This window comes from Rhinolophus ferrumequinum, chromosome 21 (genome assembly GCF_004115265.2).
Source record: "Rhinolophus ferrumequinum isolate MPI-CBG mRhiFer1 chromosome 21, mRhiFer1_v1.p, whole genome shotgun sequence".
Taxonomy (NCBI): domain Eukaryota; kingdom Metazoa; phylum Chordata; class Mammalia; order Chiroptera; family Rhinolophidae; genus Rhinolophus; species Rhinolophus ferrumequinum.
In genome coordinates, this window is record NC_046304.1 from 55,084,370 (window position 1) to 55,105,457 (window position 21,088).

A 21,088-nucleotide genomic window follows, 5' to 3' on the forward strand; every position below is an offset into this window, starting at 1 on the left:
ATATGTACAATGATAACCTAAACTTACCCTCTTGTGCTGAAAATTGAAGGAAGGTGTTTTCTGAGCAGTGCTGACATGGATTTGAACAATGCAGAACGTTAATCTGGCAGCCAGTTAATACCTGAATTCAATTTGTAAAAAGCTGTATTAACCAAAAATTCTGTAAATAAAAAAAAAATTAATGGGTAAAAAATTAAAAGACCCTGGTTAGGTTTCTGGGACCTGGAATACCCTCACATATTTTGTGTTGATCTCTGTGACTGCAAAGTTTCTGGGATTCCTGAGGACGCCTGGTGTTTGATAAAGACACACACAAGTTGCTTTTCTTACTCTTAACTCTAACAAGCATGCTCCCATTTCTAATTGTCCTGTGTGACTATGCACTGGTTTTATAAAATGTGTATCACGAAGACTCCATTTTCATTTAGCCCTGCACAGTGGTATCATTTCTTGGAGAAACAATATTCTTTGTAAGGTGTAAGGGCCGAATCCCCAATGCGCCTGCTATGACGCAGACCAGACACCAGTATTCAGCAGCGCACACTTCACACCATCCTCGTGCTCGGGCGGACCACGTGCTGCCAAAGTACCGCCGCGCGTGCGCACTGCCGCGTCGCCGGCCTACGTGATGCGCCTCGGGGAGGCAATGGCGGCAGGCCGGGGCCGCGCCTTCTCCTCTCCTCGCTGGGGCGGCGCCGTCTCCGCCGGGCCAGCACCAGAAGAGAGGTGCGTGACCGGCGCGGAGCTGACGTCCCCCAGGGCCGCGGTACAAACACGTCTCACTGCCTCCGACACTAGCTCACTCCGCGCCGCCGCGCGAAAAGTGGCCCAGACCTCCGGGGCGTCCGAATGAGGCGGGCCGCGCTCCGCCCCCGCACGCTCCGATTGGGTCCAAGGCCGGGCCCGCCCCTCTTCGGCTCCCTTATTGGCGGGGCGGAGCCGCTGGGTGGGGCCGCGCCGGGGGCGAAGACAACAAAGGGCGGCGAGCGGCTGGCGGCGGTGACCGAGTTTCCCGGTGCTTCCCTCAGGTCACGCACCCCGGCCCTCGCCTACCCCGCTCCAGATGAAGTGTGAGCACTGCACGCGGAAGGTGGGCCCCGGGCGCTCCGGCTGGGGCCCGACGGTCGGTCCGGCAGGGGGTCGGGCAGGGGGTCGGCCCCCCGGGGTCGCGGGACTGGAGGCTGAGTGAGGGTCAGGGCGTCGGGGCTGCTCGCTGACCGGCCCTGGAGCCCCTGTCCTCAGAGCGGGCGGCTCGGCGAGCTTGGGCGGGGGCGCGCTGGCGGCCGCTCGCCCGCGGTCCCGGACTGGCCGCTGCGAGGGCCTGGGCCTCCGCGTCACTTCGCCGACCGCCCTCGGGGGTCAGACTCGGGCAGTCGCTGTCTACCAGTCCGTCCGGCCGGCGGGTGGGTGGACGAGGGCGGTGGATGGCTCGGAACTCCGAGCAGCCCGTGGTGTGAGCGCTGACTCTGCGCCTTGCCAGGCGTTTGGTGCTGCTGCGTGCGTGTCGGGTTTCCTTCGCAGGCGCCCTCGGTTGGCACTACATTTGGGTGCTGCTGTCTCTCTAGTTGTCAGGGCGCTTAAATATCCGCTCCAAGTATCTCTGAAGCCAGGAACCGCAGGAAAGCAAACCAGCCTGTTACCCCGCGGGGCAGTCGTAGCGAGCACCGTTCTTGACGTGAACAACTGGTAGTGTTTTTGAGGGGTTTTTATACTTCCTAAAAACTTAAGGGCTTGTAGTAACGAAACGGTACAGACGTGTAGGAAGCAAACGTAGGCTGGTCCTCTCCACCTCGGTGACCATGTGACCTTGTTCCTATCCTGTGATAACATGAAACCACACAGTGCAGCTGAGGGATTTTTTTGTTTGTTTTTCCAAAAATTGGGTCACGTCCTAACAATTATTTTATCAGTTGCCCTTTTTTAACCTAATATTGTATGAGAGATGCCTCTTGAGAGCATTTCATATTCTTCTAAGTCTTTGCATTCTAAGTATACAGGTGTCCAGGTAGCCGGGCACTAATTTACCTGTTGACAGAAGGCACATTGCTGCCAGTTTTCAGTTAACGTGAACGATACAGATACAGTGGTGTGTGTGTGTGTGTGTCCCTATGTGTTCACAAGGACAGGTGCTTTTATTTCTTTAGGAAAGATTTCTCGAGGTGAGGTTAATTGATCAGAGAGCATGCACATTAAAAAAAAAAATTGAGTCACATTAAAAGTTGTTTCATTTAAATTTGTTCCTTTGCCTTTTCAAGGAATGTAGTAAAAAGACAAAAACCGATGACCAACAGAATGCATCAGTCGATGTTCCGAGTCCGGCCCAGGAGAATGGAGAGGCAAGTAGAGTCTTCAGTTCTGTATCAGCCTGTAGTAAACGGTAGCTGCTGGTTTTCTCCTCTTTGGGAACTCACGTTGCGGCACACATCATTGCTCTAAGAAAGAAAGATGTGAGGAATGAGGGCTGAAGCCGAGCCCCTGCCTAGAGGCAGACAGACGCCTCAGTCAGGTGCAGGCTCCCGACCGGCAGGGTGAGAGGGCTGTCTTCTCGGAGTCCACCAACACAATCTGCGTTAGGAGCAAAGAAAATGCCATCCTTGGTCGTTCATTAAAAGTGATGGTGTAATGTTTAAAGCTCCAATTCTGTTTTTTAATGAAAAGTTCTATTCTATAAAATGGGGGTTCAGGTAGGTAATTTACACAGTGATTCAGATCTTATGATTCTGTAAGTGTATTTTTCTAACGGTTTCTTCTCTCACTTCTGGAGTTCTTAAATCTTCCTTAGCTGGTAGTGCTGGCTTATAGGGCACATACCCTGAGCTGGGCACCAGAGGAAGTGCTTTCTCCGTGCGATCTCATTTCACGCTCAGAACCAGCACTTCAAGTAAGCCCTACTGTTGTCCCGTTTACAGAGAGAAGGACGCAATGGGGGTTGAGGTCACGTCATCCCCTAGGCAGTCCTGGTACCGGTCTTACAAGTAGAGAATTGGCAGCACGGGAAGCAGGCACAGGTGTTCTCTCTAGTTTAGCAGTCCTGATGTGACTGTCTGACAAGTGTTGGTCCGGGTCCCTCTGTGTCCCCCACTGCTCTGCGACTAGAGGGCTTAGCGAGTGTCGGGCTGACAAACAGGCACTAAGGCAGAAGAGGGCATGGAGGGCTTGGGCCTGCGACCTCCCCGCCCCCCCTCCGGCTGCATCACCTTAGATGGACAGCTTACCCTGGGAGCCCCAGTTTCCTTATCAGGGACATAGGGACTTAGGTTACTTCGCCCCACCCCCCAGGGCTGTGGTGACAGCGAGATAACGTGTATACACAGCCTAACTGGACGCCCTGCCAGCTCAGTGGTTAGACATCCCGTCAGGATGGGCAGGGAAGGGGCTACTGGACTGGGCCCCAGGGTGGTGAGGATTGGGGGTGGGACATGAGCCCACCAGGCACAGAGTGGTCTGGGGGAAAGCTGGTGGGAGCCATTGAGGCTGTCTGGACAAGGGGACAGATCAGATGTGTTCTGGGGGCAGGTGATGGAGGGCAGCCTCAGCTGGTGGAGCACAGGGAGTATCGGAAAAAGCCACATGAAGGCAGAGGGTAGTGGGGCCTGGGTGGGCCAGTTAGTGACAAAAGCAAGAGAGGGCGTAGCACACGGAACTGAGTGGTCTGAGCTCCGTGGGCCGAGTTCTGTGGGGTGTTGGTGTGGAGCTGGGAGGGAGGCTGGTTGGGGGAAGGGGTGATACACAGGCTTCTGCAGAGCGCATGTGTTTAGGACGCAGGAGGGGACAGAGGAGGCAGCGTGAGGGGTGGGAAGGGCCTGGCCTGGCCGGTGAACTCCTGCAGGAGGCTCTGTGTGGTGCATAGGCTGCTGGGGGAGGCGCTGCTGGCGTGACAGTGCGGGATGGGGCGGGCACCTCTGCAGGGCAGTGGAGGCAGGATTCTCAGTGCTGCTCCACAGTACCTGTTAGGCACCAGCTGTGTGCCAAGCCGCATGCTCCAGACCCTTGGAGCGGCAGCTCTGGACCCCCCAGCCCTATTCTATGCCTCTACCACCTTAGAAGTGCAAATTTGGGGCCCCCGTTCAGACCTCGTGAGCATGTGTCCGCAATGTAATGAGGTCCCAGGGTGAGCTGCACAGTGACACTCAGGCACCTGGGAGGAGGGTGGTGTCAGGAGGGGCCCACCCAGAGCCATCTATTACCAAGTCATGTTTGAAGGAAAAATAAATGCACAGCTGTCAGGAGCTCTCAGTGACTTGTTGAAAAGGCTTCAGAATGTTTGCGTGTTCATCCGCCGAACATTTATTGAGCTCTTTCAGTATGCGGGGACTCTTGGAGGTGCTGGGGAACCAAAGGGAACGAGTCCGGTTCCTATCTCCAGAGCTTGCGTTTCATGGACGAGAGACAATATGTGAATGCCAGCTGAGCAGGGCTGTTCCAGCAGATGTCTCTGCGTGCCCGAGAGGTGGGCTGGGCTCGTGAAGCATTTCCCGCAGGTGGAGACCCAGAGCCTCTGGGGCCACTATGGCTGGAAGTGAAAGCCATGAGGAGCGACAGGGACAAGGCCCACCAGCTGTGTGGAGAGGCCCTCCGAGCAGAGGGGGATGGCTTGTGTCTTAGACCTTGGGCGTTAGAGCGGACCTCAGGCTGCAGAGTGAGCACCCATTAGGAGAGATGAGGGGCCACGGGTGGGTGCCAAGGTTTGTCGTCTGGGCGAACAGCTGAGCGGACTGTTACTCAGCGTCCACAGTTCAGGCTTGGGTGGCAAAGGGCTCTGTTCCACATGGAGTGCCGGCTCCGGCAGGGAGCTTCCGTGGGCACCATAGGGCTGGGTGAGCTCACCAGGCAGTGGGGGCTGAACACAGCAGGAGCCCCCGAGGGACAGAGTAGGGGGTGTGGGGAGGAGGAAGGACCAGCTACAGGACACGGGAGTGCAGGCTTCCTTCTGCCCGGTGACAGTGCTGGCCTGCTCCCATGGGCACCTGTGAGACTCCCTGGCATCACCGTGGGCTGCATCCGTGCCCTGTTTCCCTCTATTACCTGGAGTGCTGGGCCTGGCCCCGGTGTTGTCCCAGGTGTGTCAGTGCTTATCCTGTTACTCTCCCTGAAGAAGCACGTGACACAGAGCTCTTGTTGAGGAATCAGGCCAAAACAGCATCTTTCTTTCACAGAAGGGAGAATTCCACAAGTTGGCTGATGCCAAGATATTTCTGAGTGACTGCCTGGCGTGTGACAGCTGCGTGACCGAAGAGGAAGGAGTCCAGGTTTCCCAGCAGAACGCCAAGGACTTCTTCCGTGTTCTGAACCTTAATAAGGTATGGGGTCCGGGTGCTCGGTACCATGGCCTGGAGGAGACGGGTGGAGGTCTGGGGTTCGGAAGCCTCTGCTGGGACATGGTGCACACAGGTTGGCCCTAGCCCCATGTCCCCTGCCATAGTCAGTCCTCTCCAGAGCCCCTCCCCATCAGAACAAAATCAAATGGCCCAGAGTCACGCTCCCTCACTGACTTGGGCAAGGGCTGTGGCCGTACCACCGACTAGGCTCCCCGGCTTGGGGGAGGCTTTGGCCATGCGAGGTCACACAATGGTGGCGTTTCCGGCATCATGGGATGGCACAGTGGCTGAGCTGATGTGGATAGGCCTCGGGGGCATTCTCAGAGGTGGGGTTCTGTCCTGATGGGCTCCCCAGGCTGGGGTGAGGCTCTGCAGACCTCCAGAAAGCCCAGGGTCACACGGCTTCTGGAGACGGCCCTCCTGACTGGAAGACAGGTGAGAGGAAAAGGAAGGAAAGATGAAGGTAGATGAGCTGGCAGCACGCCCCTCGGTTTGCCCCGCTCCTACTGCTGCTCACAGGAAGTGCCCCTGCCCACATGGCTGCGCAGGTGTCACGTGGAGCCCTTGTTGCTGTCCAGGCGATGCTGGGTGTGCAGCATTCGGCAGAGTCAAGCAGGCGTCTCAGTGTTTGCCACCCATCCTGTGGCATGTCCCCGACAAGTCCCACGTTCCCACAGAAATACGTGTGTTTCTGTTGTCAGCATTCATTGGGTCTGGGTGCGCCCTCCCTGGTGGGCAGCAGGGCAGAATCTGAACCAGGAGATCCTCACCCTGTTGGCCACGTTCACCGTGTACACCTGTCCCACCTGCTCACCCTCGTCCTCTGGAACCACATGGTTTTGGTATTTTATGATGTGAAACAGTTATTACAGCTGAGGCCCTGGGACCCTCTGTGGGACCACCACAGACTTCTGACTCCGTGGGGTCGGCAGCGTCTGCCAGAGACCGTTAGAAGTGGCTGTCCTTTATGCTCCCACAGCAATAGGTGAGAACACCGGGGCCTAGCTCTCTTGGTCACACCAATACCAGGCTCACGTGCTTCCCGCTCTGGCGGCAGCAAAGGTCTCACTTGCACATTCTTGCTGATCAGTGAGCCTGAGGGTTGTGGACACATTTACTGACCATTTTCGTTTTATGCTGCATGTTTATACTCTGTGTTAGCTCGAAATTGCATTCAGCTGCCAGCAACAAAACCCTGCCTCTAGGCACATGACAACTTGGAGGGTTGTGCTTTCCCGTGGGGACACCCAGAGGTGAGCTGCGCGCCTGCTGTGCTGCTCGGCGTCCTCAGCCTGCAGCCTGGGCCCCCCTTTACACATGGCCCAGGTCCTTTCTGTCGCTATCGCTCGTCTTCTGGTGTATGATGCCTCCTTCACATCTGAGTTGTTTCATTCCACGGAACTATGTACATCAGTCTTCTCCCCATGGTGTTTAATTTGCATTTTAGAAGAAAGCCTTTCTTACTGTGAAACACAGGTATAGTTTACGGGGTTTTATTTGAAGGTGCCTTGATACCTGGCCCATGTTTCTGTTGGTCAGCTTTTCTTGGCTAATCTTACGTTACCCTACGTTACTTGTAGGACTTTGACTGGAGTTGCATTGAATTTATAGGTTAGTGTGGGGTAAGTGGTTTTTCACCATATAGTCTTTTCATCTGTGGATGTGCTCTCTATGTCACTGTCAGCGAAGGGCGACAATTTCCCCCATAAATGTTTGTATCAGGTTATTCCTCAGTTCTCTGTATCTGTAATTTGTTCTTGATGTGATTGGAGTTTTATTGTTGTTTTGTTACGTATTACGTTTTATTCTGTTATCTTCTGCACTGTCAGTTATTATTGGTGTGTCGAAAGCTGTTGATCTTCAGGGCTGTTTTGTAAACTTAATATGCTAATAGTTTCCTGGATAATCTTAGGTTTGTGGGTTTGTTGACTACAAATAATAAACTTTATCTCTTCCAAACCATATACCTCTTATATCTTTTTTTCAGATGTCGTTTAGGACCTTGGAATCACTCTCAAGTAACAGTGGTGATAAATAGCACTAACCTCTGGTTTCAGACTCCAGTGAAAATGCTTGTAAAACTTTATGATGAAATAGATGTTTGCAGAAACTTCTGGTAGATACCTGTATCAGTCAGCATTTCAGCTCCAGATAATGAGTACCCACTCAAACTGGCGTGAGTGACAAGGAAATGGTTATTTCATGAAACTGAAAGCTTAGAAGTAGGGGCAGTTCTGGGCTTGGCTGAGTCAGCCTCCCAGGGCTGTTGTCGAGGAGAAGCAGTTCCTTTTCTCTGCTCAGCCTGGCTCTGGGCACAGCTGATCCCCTCCTGGTCATAAACTGGCTTCCTCCTCAGAGCAAGTGACATTTGAGTGAGAATGAAGTGAGTGAGCCCTGGAAATACCCTGGCAGGGCGTCCGGCAGAGGGACAGGAAGCACTGGGTCAGGCTCCTTAAATCTGTGTTAAAATTTGTGACTAAACAACTTGGGCTTGAGGCCTCTTAGGGAACAGATCTCTGGGCACCGTTTCAGTGTGTGTATTTTTCACTGTATGAGTCATTCCAGTTATATATGGGCCAATATTGTAATTTGTGTTTTTCCTTTAAAATTATCATTTTCTTCCAGATATTTGCATTTTAATATGAAATTGTTATAAAAATTGACAGAATCTCTTGGGATGTCCTGCTTTTTAACCCTAAATTTTTCCTCTTTTTTCTTTAGTTACACTAGCCAGTATTTCTCTATTTACTAATCTTTTCACAGAACATCTGTTACGTTCTGTTTGTTCTGGACTGTTTATTATAGTATCTCTTTTCCATACCCTGTGTGACCCCACACGTATGACATTCTTCTCTGTTTCTCCTAGAAATGTGACTCCTCACTGCACAAGGTGCTGGCCGTGTCAGTGTGTCCTCAGTCTCTGCCTTATTTTGCTGCTAAATTCAGCCTCAGTGTGACTGATGCGTCTAGAAGACTCTGTGGCTTCCTCAAAAGTCTTGGTGAGGCGCCCTTGCTATAACTACAACTGTGAACCTATAACTCGTGTTTGTATATGCCCTTCTTATCTCTCGAGTTCAGTTTTCAAGGGCACAGGCCAGGGAAGAACTTCCATGAGAGTCGAGGGCTGTACGAGGGCCCTGCCTGTGACCATGGTACATGCGTGTCATTTACCCGCTTGTCGTGCACACGGGTGTTGTGTTACTGCCAGGATGGCCCCTGCGGGAGCGGCAAGTGACCATCTTTGCACAGGGTGGCCGGACACGCGTGGGGGACTCCATGCCTGCTCAGGGGGCCATGGAGGGCGTTTGACAGAGAATCCCGTCTGCAATGACTGGCGTCTGGTTTCCGAGGAAGCTCGAGAGCAGAGCAAAAAGAGATGGGCTGTGTCCATTGTGTGAGGAGCGAAAGTTGGTCAGGTCTTGGCTGTAAATGAACACTGGGACGTGTCATCTGCTGTTAGCCTAGAACGGCCCCCCGCCTCGGCGGACTTTTCTGGCCCCAGAGCATCCTCATACACGGCCATCAACAGGCAAGCTCAGAGAGGACAACTTGTGCCGTTGGCCAAATATGAATTCTTAGTAGTCCTCAGTGGCCTGTTAGAGACATAAACCCATTGGGTTACTGATGAACTAGATGGTTAGCCGGCCGGCCTCACTGCCCCCTGGCGTGCTCGGTGCTCAGCAGCTTCCCATGGCGCAGCGTACTGCCAAACAGGTGCAGTTACGATCCCGTCTTAGCTTTACCGAAGATCGAAGTTATTAGATGCTGTGCCATCTCGGGGAAGGGCCCAATTTTGACATTTTTGAAAAATAAGTAGTTAGGTACTTTATACTAATAATGAGAAGATATTCACAGAGCAATTTCTAGGTGATGCTTTAAGATGATACTTAGAATATTGGTTATATTTCTTTTTAAGGAAAACTGGCTGCTTTTAAGATTTAGATTGGCTGCAAATATGAAAATTATTTGCTTAAAGTATTTTATTATAATTATTGAAAATACATTCTTTTTCTTTGGGTTTATTTGCCAACTTTAAGAACATTTATTAAGAAAAAGATAGCTCGTTAAAAATCAACATAAAATTAAGACCATCATAAAGATAGGCTTAATCAATTTACTCATTTATTTTAAAGATGTCAGAAACCATTACAGACTGGAATTTAATTTAACCGGTGAATTGAAAGGAAATGCTGCTGGTCCCGGATAATACTCCATTACAGTGGTACCTCGGTTTTTGAACATCTTTGTTGATGAACATTTCGGTTTACGTAAATTTTATGGATCTATGGTATCATTAGATCATTACATTTTATGGATCTATGGTATCATGCTAAATTTTCAGTTTTAGGGGTTGATTTTAAAGGTCTGGAACGGATTAATCCATTTTGCATTACTTTCTATGAGGAAACCATGCCTCTGTTTTCGAACATTTCAGAACTCGAATGATCTTCCGAAACTGATCACGTTAGAAAACCGAGGTAACGCTGTAATTTATATGGGGAGCACTGTACAGTGTTTACATAAATATAGATGGAGAGAAAGAGAGAAAGCGGAGGAGAGAACAAACCTATTTTATTGCAGAAAATATGTGCTATTGATTAAAAAAAAGTGCACAGTCCTGTACATCCACAGTAGTGATGGAAATGAGAGCTGAGGGTGACAGCTCAGGGTGACCGCTAGCTCAGGAGGTGACCCTGGCTCAGGAGGGTGACTGCTAGCTCAGGAGGGTGACCCTGGCTCAGGAGGTGACCGTAGCTCAGAAGGTGACCCTAGCTCATGAGGGTGACTGCTAGCTCAGGAGGGTGACCCTGGCTCAGGAGGTGACACAGGCTCAGGAGGTGACCCTGGCTCAGGAGGCTGCCTGCAGAACCTGTTCTCTCAGTTGGTCTCTCAGAGGACATGCCCCGGGCGGCGATGTGAAGCTGAGCCCCCCTCCCCTGCAGGGGTGCACTATGTGTTCGACACAACGATAGCTGCGGACTTCAGCATCCTGGAAAGCCAGAGAGAATTCGTGCGTCGGTACCACCAGCACAGTGAGGAGCAGCCCACATTGCCCATGCTGACCTCCGCCTGTCCTGGTGAGTGCCAGGACCAGCCTCAGTGGCTCCACTTGTCTGAAGCACCCTTCACACAGGCTGCCTGTGGGGCGGGCTGGGCAGTGGGTGAGCTCAGAGGTCAGTAGGCCCAGCCCACTTGGCCTCATAGACCGGGGGGAGGGGTCTGGGCCTGGTGCACAATTTCATGTCACTCGACATACTCATTAGTTCTGGGTGGTTTGACTGGGGGTGCGGGTGGGGTGGGGGGAGACCTAACAGCTGAGTGTTAATGTCTTGTCTTCAGTTATCTGTATTTCTAAAGTTTCTGAGGCAAACATTACGTATTAGGAAAAGTAAATCTATTTTCTCTCAAAAGTGTGACATTTCAGACGTCCAAATAATTATAGATGATGTGGAGAACACTCATCTATCCTTTGCCAGCTTAAGTAGAAATTATGGAATAAAAAGATTTCTTTACGTTGAAACTGAGGTTCTATCTGGCAGCACTTTTTAAACCAGTCTAATCAGTATTAGTGTAGAGTCTGGTTCCTAAGGTATAGACATGACTTATCACAGGCTTTTTAGTTCTGGAAAAGTAGAAATTTTAGAACAAGGAAATGTTTAAAGACAATGCATAGGGAAGAAGGAAGAAAGCGCTGTACTGGTAAACGACGTTTAGTGACACTTTATTTCTAAAAACATGAGCTCTGTGAGAGCAAAGGACAGCTGCTCTGTCGAAGCCAGTTGTGGGCTACACAAGTTTTAGGTTTTTCTTCATGTTTCTATCCTCACTTTATCCTCCCCTCACCAGGTTTCTGGATTTCTCTAGCATTTTACATGTCACCAGTCGATCACGAGGTGTATGCTCTATTAACGTAGAATGTTTATACTACGGTTGCTTAGAACTTGGAAATACTTCCCACCCACTGAGAAAACCATGAAGATGAGATGGCCGTCTGTGTAAGAGGCCACATGGTTCATGCATGGGCTAAGCTGTGTCATTCGCCATGGGATGTGCTCCACTTCACTGGGGCTTGTCCCCGGTACCTGGTTTGTCCTAGGAACTTTCCTCAGGGATGCTCCCAGGTCTCCCGGGCTTGGGGACCAATTTCTGTGTCTGAGGCCTCAGTGTAGCCCGTGGCTCAGAACGGACGCTGCTGCCTGTGGTATCCACCCCTGCAGTGCGTCACTGTAGGTGTCGTGCAGGTGTGCAGGGCTCAGGGATCACCCGGCTCGCAGGCACCTTCCAAGGTCCCTGGTGTCTGTGTGGGTCCCAGCCCGGGTCTCATGCTCTCCTCATGGGGCCTGTCACTCAGTGCCCTATGCAGCTGGTCACTGTAGCTCGGTCCCACCCAGCCAAAGAGGAAGCAGCGTGAGCTGCCCAGAATGGGCCTGTGCCCCTGGGGCAGCAGGATGTGTGGGAAAGCCCGTGCCTTCTGACACCAAAGCACATTGTCTGTGGACCCTCTTGGGGGAGGCCCTGCTGGGGTGGAGCCTAGGAGGACACCTCCCCTGCTGGCGAGGCAGGAACCCTGGGCCACCAGCAGCCAGTTCATTCCCTCATTCCCACGGGACCCAGGGGGCCCTCTGCCCCGCCCCCCAGCGAGTGAGCGAGTGAGCACGGTGCTGCTGGGAGCCCCGTCCGTCCCATTGCTCCCGCCTCCTTCAGCCCCTTTGCCTGCTGTGCGCCACACACTCCTGCCTCACCAGCCTGACCTTTGCTGCATTCGGTCGTCTCGTTGAGCTGTGCAGGGCTGTTTACTTACAGGTTTGGGGCCTATAGAATATTCTACATTCTCCTCTCAGAGCTCTATTACCTCAGCATGTCAAAACTAACCGTTCAGGTACGCCCCTGTCAAATTCAGGGAGGTGGGGTGAGATCTGGTTCAAAACTAACCTTTTCTTTAATGTGGCGTTGTCATTTTTGCCTCCCTGACAACTTAAGGAACCTAAAGCAGCACCAAGGTCAGGTGACGTGACCTGGCGGGTAGAACCGGACCGTGGCGGGCGAGCCAGTGTCGGCTTCCCCACACGCCGAGTCCAGGCTGGGACTGGGCCACACCGATGTGATGCCCCTGCCGGCTGCACCTTGGCCCAGCAGAGGAAGGGGGCGTTTGAGCTGCTCAGCCAGGAGGGGGCTTGTGAGACCCCGCGGGTCGAGAGTGCTCGGGCAGAATTGCGGGAAGTTGGCTCTCTGACCCCAGCAGAGTATCTGGCCGCGTGCCGGTCCACTGCTCTGAGCACATTACCCTCTCGTGCCCTCAGAGATGGTCACTGAGAAGGGGGTGGCTCTCAGCCTGACCGTGCTGCCATGCAGCTCGCAGCGGGGACTCCAGGTGGCGTCTCTGCTCCCTGCCCTGCTCAGTCACGAGTTGCTAATCACAGGTGTCCCTGGGAAGGCGCTAGCCCGTCTGGCTTCAGGTGCCAGGCACTGTGGGCCATGGGTCCTGGTTTCTCCCCCGCACCCCTGCTCAGCCTCTTCCCCTCGGGCCGGGCTTCTCTGGGGGCCCCGGCTCGTGCCTCCTGGAGTTTGGCCTGATCCTGTGCGGTGGCCCAGGCCTTGGAAGCCTTCCCAGCACATAGCAAGCCTGCCCACGGCACAGATGCCATCTGCCTGAGAGCTGCGTCTGGGGTGCTGGCACCTGGGCTGAGACCAGGGTGGGCGGGGCCCTGCAAGGCCAGCCCCGAGGTAATGCCTGGGCCCCCAACGGCGCTGTTGTTCGTGGTAGTTGTCCTTTAAGGTAGGCCGGTGTGCACACACGTGCAGAGTTGGGGACGAGGAGAGCCCCACTCCAGTGCACTTCATAGGGTTTCTGTGGGTCACCGTGGCTGTTTCCTGAGTGCGCTCAGGCCTGCATGCAGGTCACAGCGTGGTGTGAGAGTTCGTTCAGGGATTGTCGAGTCTGGTGCCTGCAGCTCTTCCCCAGCAGGGGCATGGGCAGTCGGTTACCCCAGGGGTCTGCCCACACCCCTTGGTGTACACGCCCATCTGCAGGGTCAGCAGGTGTCACGAGATGCCCTCCTCACCAGGCCAGGCCAGGGGGCACGGCTGTGGGAACAAGTTTGCAGCTGGTGAGGTGGAGCTGGCACCATGCAGGCTGGGCCACTGCCTTGGAGCCAACCCTTTGAGAGCATTCCCCTGTCTTTTGGGGGACCAGCTGTCCTGGCTCTCCCTCACACTCTGTCCTTTGTTCCGGGGCCGACAGAGGCGCCTGTGCCCAGCACCCTGCAGGCTGGGAACATGTCCCTGGGATTCCCACAGCCCCAGCTGCTGAGGTGGCGAGGGGAGGGGTCTGTTGACCGTCGTGGCGAGCTAAGGAAGAGGTGTCCCAGCTTCCCCCGGGGGGATGGGGCCTCAGGAGCTCTGAATCCCTGGGGTGTGATGGGAAGCAGCCCTGAGGAGCTGACACAGGACCCGTTCTGTCCGCAGGCTGGGTCCGGTACGCTGAGCGGGTGCTGGGTCACCCCATCACCCCCCACCTCTGCACCGCCAAGTCTCCCCAGCAGATCATGGGCTCGCTGGTGAAGGATTACTTTGCCAGACGGCAGGTGAGCCAACCTCTTCCCGGAGGGCGGCATGGGTCAGGGCCCTGGCTTCCACGTGGGGGCCAGCTGGTGCTGGGAGCTGAGGGCGAGCGGGACTGCGGGCTCCCATTGGGCACAGCCGGGCGCTCTCAGCCCCAGGCTAAGTGGAAACAGTGCCCACCCTGCTGAGGGGCCCCTGGGCCTCGCCCGGAGATGCACACACGAAGGAGGCCCCGGGTGGCACCACCCTGGCCTTTCTGCAGACCGCAGTGAGCAGACGTCGCCGGCCTTGGCCACGTCCATCCTGACACCACGGGAACTCCCACCGGACTCCTGAGGCCCTGCCTTGCCCTTCGAGTTCTTCCCAGGGCCCTTGGCTGCCCAGGGTCCCCTACCACCACTAGGCGTGGCACTCTTCTTCAGCTGGTCACTGTACTGTCCCCTTCCCTCTCCCAGCCCCAACTCAGACCACCGGCTTGTGACACGGGGCTGCCTCCGGGGACTGACAGTAGCCAGGCCTGGTCCTCCCGGAGCTCCCTGATGCCCCAGTGCGACCCACAACGCGGCCCTCCTCCTGGGGTCTTTCGGAGCTCCCCACGTGTCGTCCTCAGTCAGATGACAGTTTCCTTGGGGAGCAAACGTCGTCAGGCACTGTGGGAACTGGAGAGACTGGACAGCAGGCGTGTTTCAGTCTCCTGAAGCCCGCTTAAAGCCACACAGTCCTGGCAACCTTGTTAGCTCAGCGATAGGGAGTGTTTCCTTTCTACCTGGTCTGCTTGTAAAATCACCAGTTATAAATGTGATATCCGTGTGTGTGTTCAGCTTGGGGGACAGGAAAATGAGGTGTAGGATTCATACCTTGGCTTGCCCCACCCCCACTGTTCCCAGGAGCTCAGGATTGTCTCGTCCTAAATGCTGCCCATCAGTCCTGCAGTCCTGCTGAGGGGCCGCCGGGCACGCTTTCTGGAGCCCTGTGATGAGGGTAGGATGTCCTTCTCGGGCTCTGCCCTGGTCTCAGTAGGCCTTTCCTCCCAGGCCTCGCCTCGAAATTCACTCGGCAGCTACTGGCTCCTGGTGGCGTTGCCACCAAATTCTGGCCCAGCCGTGGTCACGAGGTGGGCCAGCCCAGGCAGGTGTCCCTTAGGAAGCGCCTGGAAAGTCAGGGTGTTCAGTAACAGTCCAGCAGTGGCTTATTCTGCCATGTTTGGTCACCGTGCACACAGTTCAGTGGAAACGGGCTCAGCTTCCCAAGCTCTGCCTGCAAGTCCCCAGGCCGCTGAGAGTGCGACACCACCAGGTGGGCTGGTGCCGCCCTCGGTGGGGCGAGGCGGGCGATGGGAGTGAGGCAGGAACTTGGCCTGTGGAAAACGGGGCTCAGACCAGGGCCGCCGGCTCCCAGAAGGCAGCGGGGCAGGTGGCCTGCAGGCGAGCTCTGGGCAGCAGTGGTGAGTGGCCTCCTCATGCTGCAGGCCCTGAACTCGGGCTCGCTCTTCTTCACAGAACCTGTCCCCAGACAAGATTTTCCACGTCATTGTGGCCCCTTGCTATGACAAGAAGCTGGAGGCCCTTCGAGAAGATTTTCCCACAACTTTGCATAGTTCCCGGGGTGCTGACTGCGTGTTGACCTCAGGTGAGAGGTGGGTGGGGCCGGGGCGACCTTCGGGGGCAGTGACCCTCCGTGGGGCCCTGACTCGGAGCTCCAGCCCGTGGACGCCCAGGACAGGCTTCTGCTGTGTGGGCTGCTGTGGGGTCGAGACTGGCAGGGTGAGTGGGGCAGAGGGCCCGCAGCAACCTGTCCCCCGTCCCCTGCAGGAGGAAGGGGCCGCAGGCCACCTGCTGCGGACAGTGGGTTTTAGGGGAACCATGCCCTGGCCTCTCTTCCTGGGAACAGAGACGGTGTGTTCAGTCACCTTGACACACACCTGGCGCCACAGTGGCTGGTTTAGGTTCCTGTTTGCTCTCAGGTTCCTCGGGGACCTGCGTGTGAGGGGAGCCAGGCGTGGTCTGGTGTCCGGCGGTCTCATTGCAGAGACAGTGCGTCATGTAAATGCTGCCAGTGTGTTTTCGGTCATCCTGTGGTGACATGAGGTCACCACAAAGTCTTCCGGGAAATAAAACATGGCGAGTTTGTTTGCCGCAGTCCTTTGCTTCAAGAGCACGAAGAGGAATTAAGAGTCTTCTGTTAGGTTTTAGTCATATTTTCCATTCTGTTAGTGTTACTTTGCCCTTGAGATGGCCGTTGCTGTGTGAGGGACAGCATCCAGGGTCACCTTGACTTAGAATTTGCTGTGAGGAAGAAAAGAACGTGGACACAGGTGTGGGGCAAGTGTGAGTTCCGCCTGCGCCTGCTGCGTCCTCTCACAGCGCCTCCTGCCTCTTCTTCATCTGTAGGTGAAATTGTGCAGATAATGGGGCAAAGTGACCTGCCAGTGAAAGACGCTGCTGTGGACACTCTGTAAGTGGCTTTTGTAGGGAGGACCACCTTGGGGATGGGCCTCCTGCATGATCTCTGGTGTCACATGTCCCAGGGCCTCCCTACTTTACGTGCTGTGCTGAGATGTGGGTGCAGGTGGCACCTGACCTGGGGTGCCACTACCCATGTCACCGCATGGCCCCACTGCAACCTTGGCCATCATCCTGGCTCTTGAATGTGGGCAGGCCCCTGGTGTGGGTTGCCATTCTCTGAGGCTGCAGGCGTCGGGTGTCCGTGGGCTGGTGCGCGGCCGCCCGTTTTATCACCTGCACCGCCGTCCCAAGCGCCTTCTGTTCCGACGTTTGCGTCTAGACCTGCTCCAGGTGTGGCTACCCCCGGGCGACAGATTCCTTGGGTCCCTGGGCACTGAGAGGGGCAGGCTGGGCTCCTGCTGTCGGTGGTGATCCCAGCTGACACTGGTGCCCCCGCGTGTGGGGCACGCATGGGCCACTCAGCGGGTCCTCCGGTGGTGGCGCGGGGACTGTGTGTGGCCCTTTTGTGGACGGCGGGACTGAGGTTTATAGAATTTTAGCCCCTCGAGGGCCTGTGGCCACAGCCTGTGCTGAGCCAGCTGACCGCACGGCCCATCCTGACCGGGGCCCAGGCCAGCGTGTTCTCGAGTCACCCTCAGAGTCCCGGTGTCCGTATCCTGAGGGACACACCCTGGCACATGTGCGGCTGAGAAGTGACTCCCTGAGGAGTCTGAACACCCCTTCCCCCCACTTCAGACTCCGATGCAAGCAGGTTTCATGCTGCTCATCAAAATGTAGTCCAGTGGGACGTGCCCAGGGCGGAGGTATTGGGGGAGGCTTGCATCTTGCCGTGGCGGCCTTGCCCCGTAAAACTCGGGCACTGATCTAACTGTCGCTGTCGCTCTGTCTGCCTGCTGAGGTTCGGAGACCTGGAGGAGGGGGAGCTGAGACGGCACGACGGGGCCAGCTCCGACGGGTACCTGGCACACGTCTTCCGGCACGCGGCCAAGGAGCTGTTCAACGAGGACGTGGGCGAGGTCACCTACCGTGCCCTGAGGTGCGCAGGGGTGGCCGCAGGCTGCGCATGTACTCAGTGCTGCCTTGGGACAGTCCCCAAGGCCAGCGTGTGCATGCCAGGGGGCTGTCCTGTTTACAGGGCTCACACCACTCAAGATCCAAAGGCCTTGTTTGTGTTTGTTCACAGACTTCCGAACTTAGATTGGAAATGCTCCTCAAGCCACAGGAGGACGCGACAGCTCAGCCCGTGTGTTCATTTTGCAGGAACAAAGACTTCCAGGAAGTTACCCTTGAGAGGGACGGGAAGGTTCTGCTCCGCTTCGCGGCTGCGTGCGGCTTTCGGAACATCCAGAACATGGTCCTGAAGCTGAAGAAGGGCAGGTTCCCGTACCACTTTGTGGAGGTCCTCGCCTGCGCCGGGGGTAAGGCTGGGTCCCCGGGGCTCACTCGGCGCCCATGGCTTTGAGGGAGCGTGGACGCTGCCCCAGTGGCTGTGACGTGATGGTACCTCTCCTTCCTGCACACCCACCTAGTGAGGAAAGAGCGGGTACTCAGATGTCACCTTGGGAACCCCCTGGGGGTGGGGGAGTTGAGGACAGGAGGCGGCTGGTGAGACGGCTGAGGGGTCCCAGGAGGCCTGCAGCCCCAGGGGTGGGGGCTGGGCCGGTCTCAGCTGTACCCTGGAGTTAGAGCTTCGGCTGGGGGAGCAGGGGGCTGAGGGTCTGAGGAGAGGCGCAGACCACTCACGGGGAGAGTGCAGAGTTCCCTGCTTTGGCTGAGTGTCTTTTTGAGATTTGAGGTCAAAAGTGGCAACTGTTGGGTGCTGTCGGGAGCACCCAAGTGGAGAGAGGCTTGGCCAAGGGGCAATTGGCTGCAGATTCTTTTAAGTAGATTTTTATCCTGTAAATCCTGACATCATCTCACGTATTTGAAAGCACATAGCACCCATATGTGGACATGGAGGGATTTCTGTTCAGGCCACAGCATTTGGTGTGTGGGCTCCTGGGTCCCTGTCCCTCCCAGGTGCAGCCCTGGTAGGCCCAGTGCAGTGAGGCATTAAGCAGACGCTGGGGAGATGGTGGCTTGTTAACAGTTTCTGTGCTCTCCTGGTTTCAATACGTTTCAAGGGAAACTGGAAACCCAGATTTGCGTACACAGCCACCCAAAGTTAAAAGATTAGTGAGTTATTTCGGTTCTTTGTAGACGTGTGTCATGAGCAGCGTCAGGGAACAGGAAACAGGAAGGGTTCCCGAGGCCTCGTGGGGACACGTGTCCAGGGCCCAGCTCGAGGCTCTGGCCATCATTCCTCTCCTCCCCAGAGCCGTCTGCCCTTGGAGACGGAAGGGGGAGAACGCGCTCCCTGCCTGTGTTTCAGGGTGTCTGAGTGGCAGGGGCCAGGCGCAGGCGGAGGATGGGCGCACGGACAAGGCCCTGCTGCGGCAGATGGAAGGTATCTACGCCCACATCCCGGTGCGGCCCGCCGAGACCAGTGCACACGTGCAGGCGCTCTACCAGGAGTGGCTGGGCGGGGCTGACTCCCCCCGGGCCCAGGAGACCCTGCACACAGCTTATGGGGACCCGGGGCACCCCGCCCACAGCCGGGACATCAAGTGGTAACAGCCGGAACAGACGGTGCCCAAGGCGGGCGCAGAGACTCGGAAGAAAGCTCAGCTTTGCTTTCATGACTTTGGTTTCCAGCATTCCCTGCCCCCACCTGTTGACGGCTCCCTCGCTCTGATGTGGCGCTGTCTTCGTAATGTGTGCGATTGGAGTATTTTGTCGTGTGAGAAACATCGCCCCAGCTTACGTATCCTTTTATCCTAAAACGGAAAAATCCCAAAGAACAGGAATGAAGACAGATTCTGTCTTTTAGGCTTGAAAAGATCCCCAAGTGGCCCGCACAGATGTGAGAAGTGCGTCCACGTGCCCGAGGCTTGATGGACACCAGCACGGCGGGTGGGGGGTGGGCCGTTTGCGGCCGCAGTCCTGGGTCGCCTAGTTTGGCTCCTGGTTTTAGTCACATATGTTACTCTTGAAAATGTTTTTGCCACAACATGAATAAACTGCCTTTTGGAATCGGGGGGCTCCTACACAAATCTGAATTTCTGGCTTTTCTTAAAAGGAATCTTAAGTTCTCGCAGCGCTGGGCCACGTTCCTTCTGGGGCCAGACCGTCTTCCTGTGGGCTCTGTGGGCACCGGCGCCAGGGCCCCCCCCACGTGCACGTTTCCATTCAGTCTTTAAACTACACTCACCTGGAGGTGGGGAGGCCTGACAGCCTGCCCGAGCTCCTCGCTGCGACCCCTCACACGGGCCCCTCACCCTGCACCCTTTGCTTGCCTTAAATGAGGAGGGGGAGACAGCATTTTGCCCACAAACAGTTCAACAGAAAGGGCTGGCAAACAGGCACCTACCGGACCCGGGACCCCATCCTCATCAGGGCCCGTCCCGTGACATGAGACGCTGTGACAGCCCTGGGTGCTTCTCCAAAGGGGCGTGTGCAGTGACGACACCCTCCTGACCCTCACACAGGGAAGCCTTGGCACGTTAGGTGCCTTCACCCGGTTCTCTACCAAGCACCTGCCCACAATTGGGCTTCATAATGACTTGTCGTGCGAGAGCACGTTTCGGCGTCAGTCGCTCACAGTCTGCTTTCCACTCTCTGGTGACGGATGCGGAACAAAGCCCGAGCGTGTCTGAGTGGAGTTGCATCGGCCAGAGGCCGCTCTCCCCGGCCCGGGGTCGGCGTGTGCTCAGATGGCCCATGTCACCCGTCACGTGTTGTACTTTCCCTCGCCACACCCATGCCACCAGCTGGCCCACAGCCGGAGCGCATCCTTCCCTGTCACTATTAGCAGGTAACACCCTCACACGTGCAGGTTCTACCAAGATCTGAACTCAGATGCATGGATTCAGAGTCCAGAGCCCTGACCGTTACACCATGGAAGCATCTGCTGACGGGCCCGTGTGTTTTCATGGGACGTGGACATGGATGCGAGGGTTCAAAGGTTGGGTGGGTTCTGCTGCCTGTGGACCCAAAAGCCAGAGGTCGTGAGGGACAAAAAGGTGCCCTTGTAACAGAAGATGATTCCAACCTACGGACCTCTGGCTCACGGGCCCAGCGCACTCCCGCTGAGCCACTCTGTTCCTCGCGGCCTCAGCTGCCTGACTGACAGTGACAGGTCTGGTGCCCTCTCCCGATGTACATTCCCTGCAGACCGGAGGGGAAGGGGGAGTGGGTGCCTGCCGGGGACAACGGGAGCACAGCACGTGTTGTTTCTTCCATACAGAACTGCTTTAAATTAACGTGTTAAGAAACCTTGCTGTTCAGCTTTATAATTTGAAAAACATAACACTGTTCCCCCAAGGACATTCTAGATATAAATCCTTTGGGGGGAAAAAATCTTTGAATTTGTTTTGAAACTTTACACGTAAATAGCGTCCATGGAACTTGCTGTTGCAGGTACTAGGGTATTTCCTCTCTCAAACCAACAAGCACTGGGAGAAATAGACTGAAACTGTTGTCAGCTAGGATTGTCAAAGGACATGGCCACAGAGAGTTTAATGAGCTGTTTTTATGAACAGGGTTTAAGGAAGCTAAGGGTTGGTAAGCACCCCAACACGAGCCCCTGCAGCGAGGGCTCAGCATCCCGAGGCCTGGGGGCCCTTCCTGACCCAGTGAGACCTGACGCTGACGGTGTCGGCACCAAATAGTAGCGGAGCCTCCCGAAAGCATTCAGCCACGGCC

At 55.5% G+C, this 21,088-nt stretch overlaps 1 protein-coding gene across 1 annotated transcript; it reads left to right on the top strand.

Moving 5' to 3' along the window:
* Positions 1-934: 934 nt before the first annotated feature.
* On the top strand, positions 935-19,417 carry NARF (nuclear prelamin A recognition factor). The gene is made up of 11 exons (XM_033090469.1): positions 935-1,090; positions 2,256-2,336; positions 5,157-5,300; positions 8,185-8,317; positions 10,262-10,396; positions 13,785-13,903; positions 15,380-15,509; positions 16,271-16,334; positions 17,244-17,381; positions 17,606-17,763; positions 18,717-19,417. Exons 1-11 carry the CDS (start codon positions 1,064-1,066, stop codon positions 18,956-18,958), a joined length of 1,371 nt encoding a protein of 456 aa, XP_032946360.1. The 5' UTR covers positions 935-1,063; the 3' UTR covers positions 18,959-19,417.
* Positions 19,418-21,088: the final 1,671 nt, after the last annotated feature.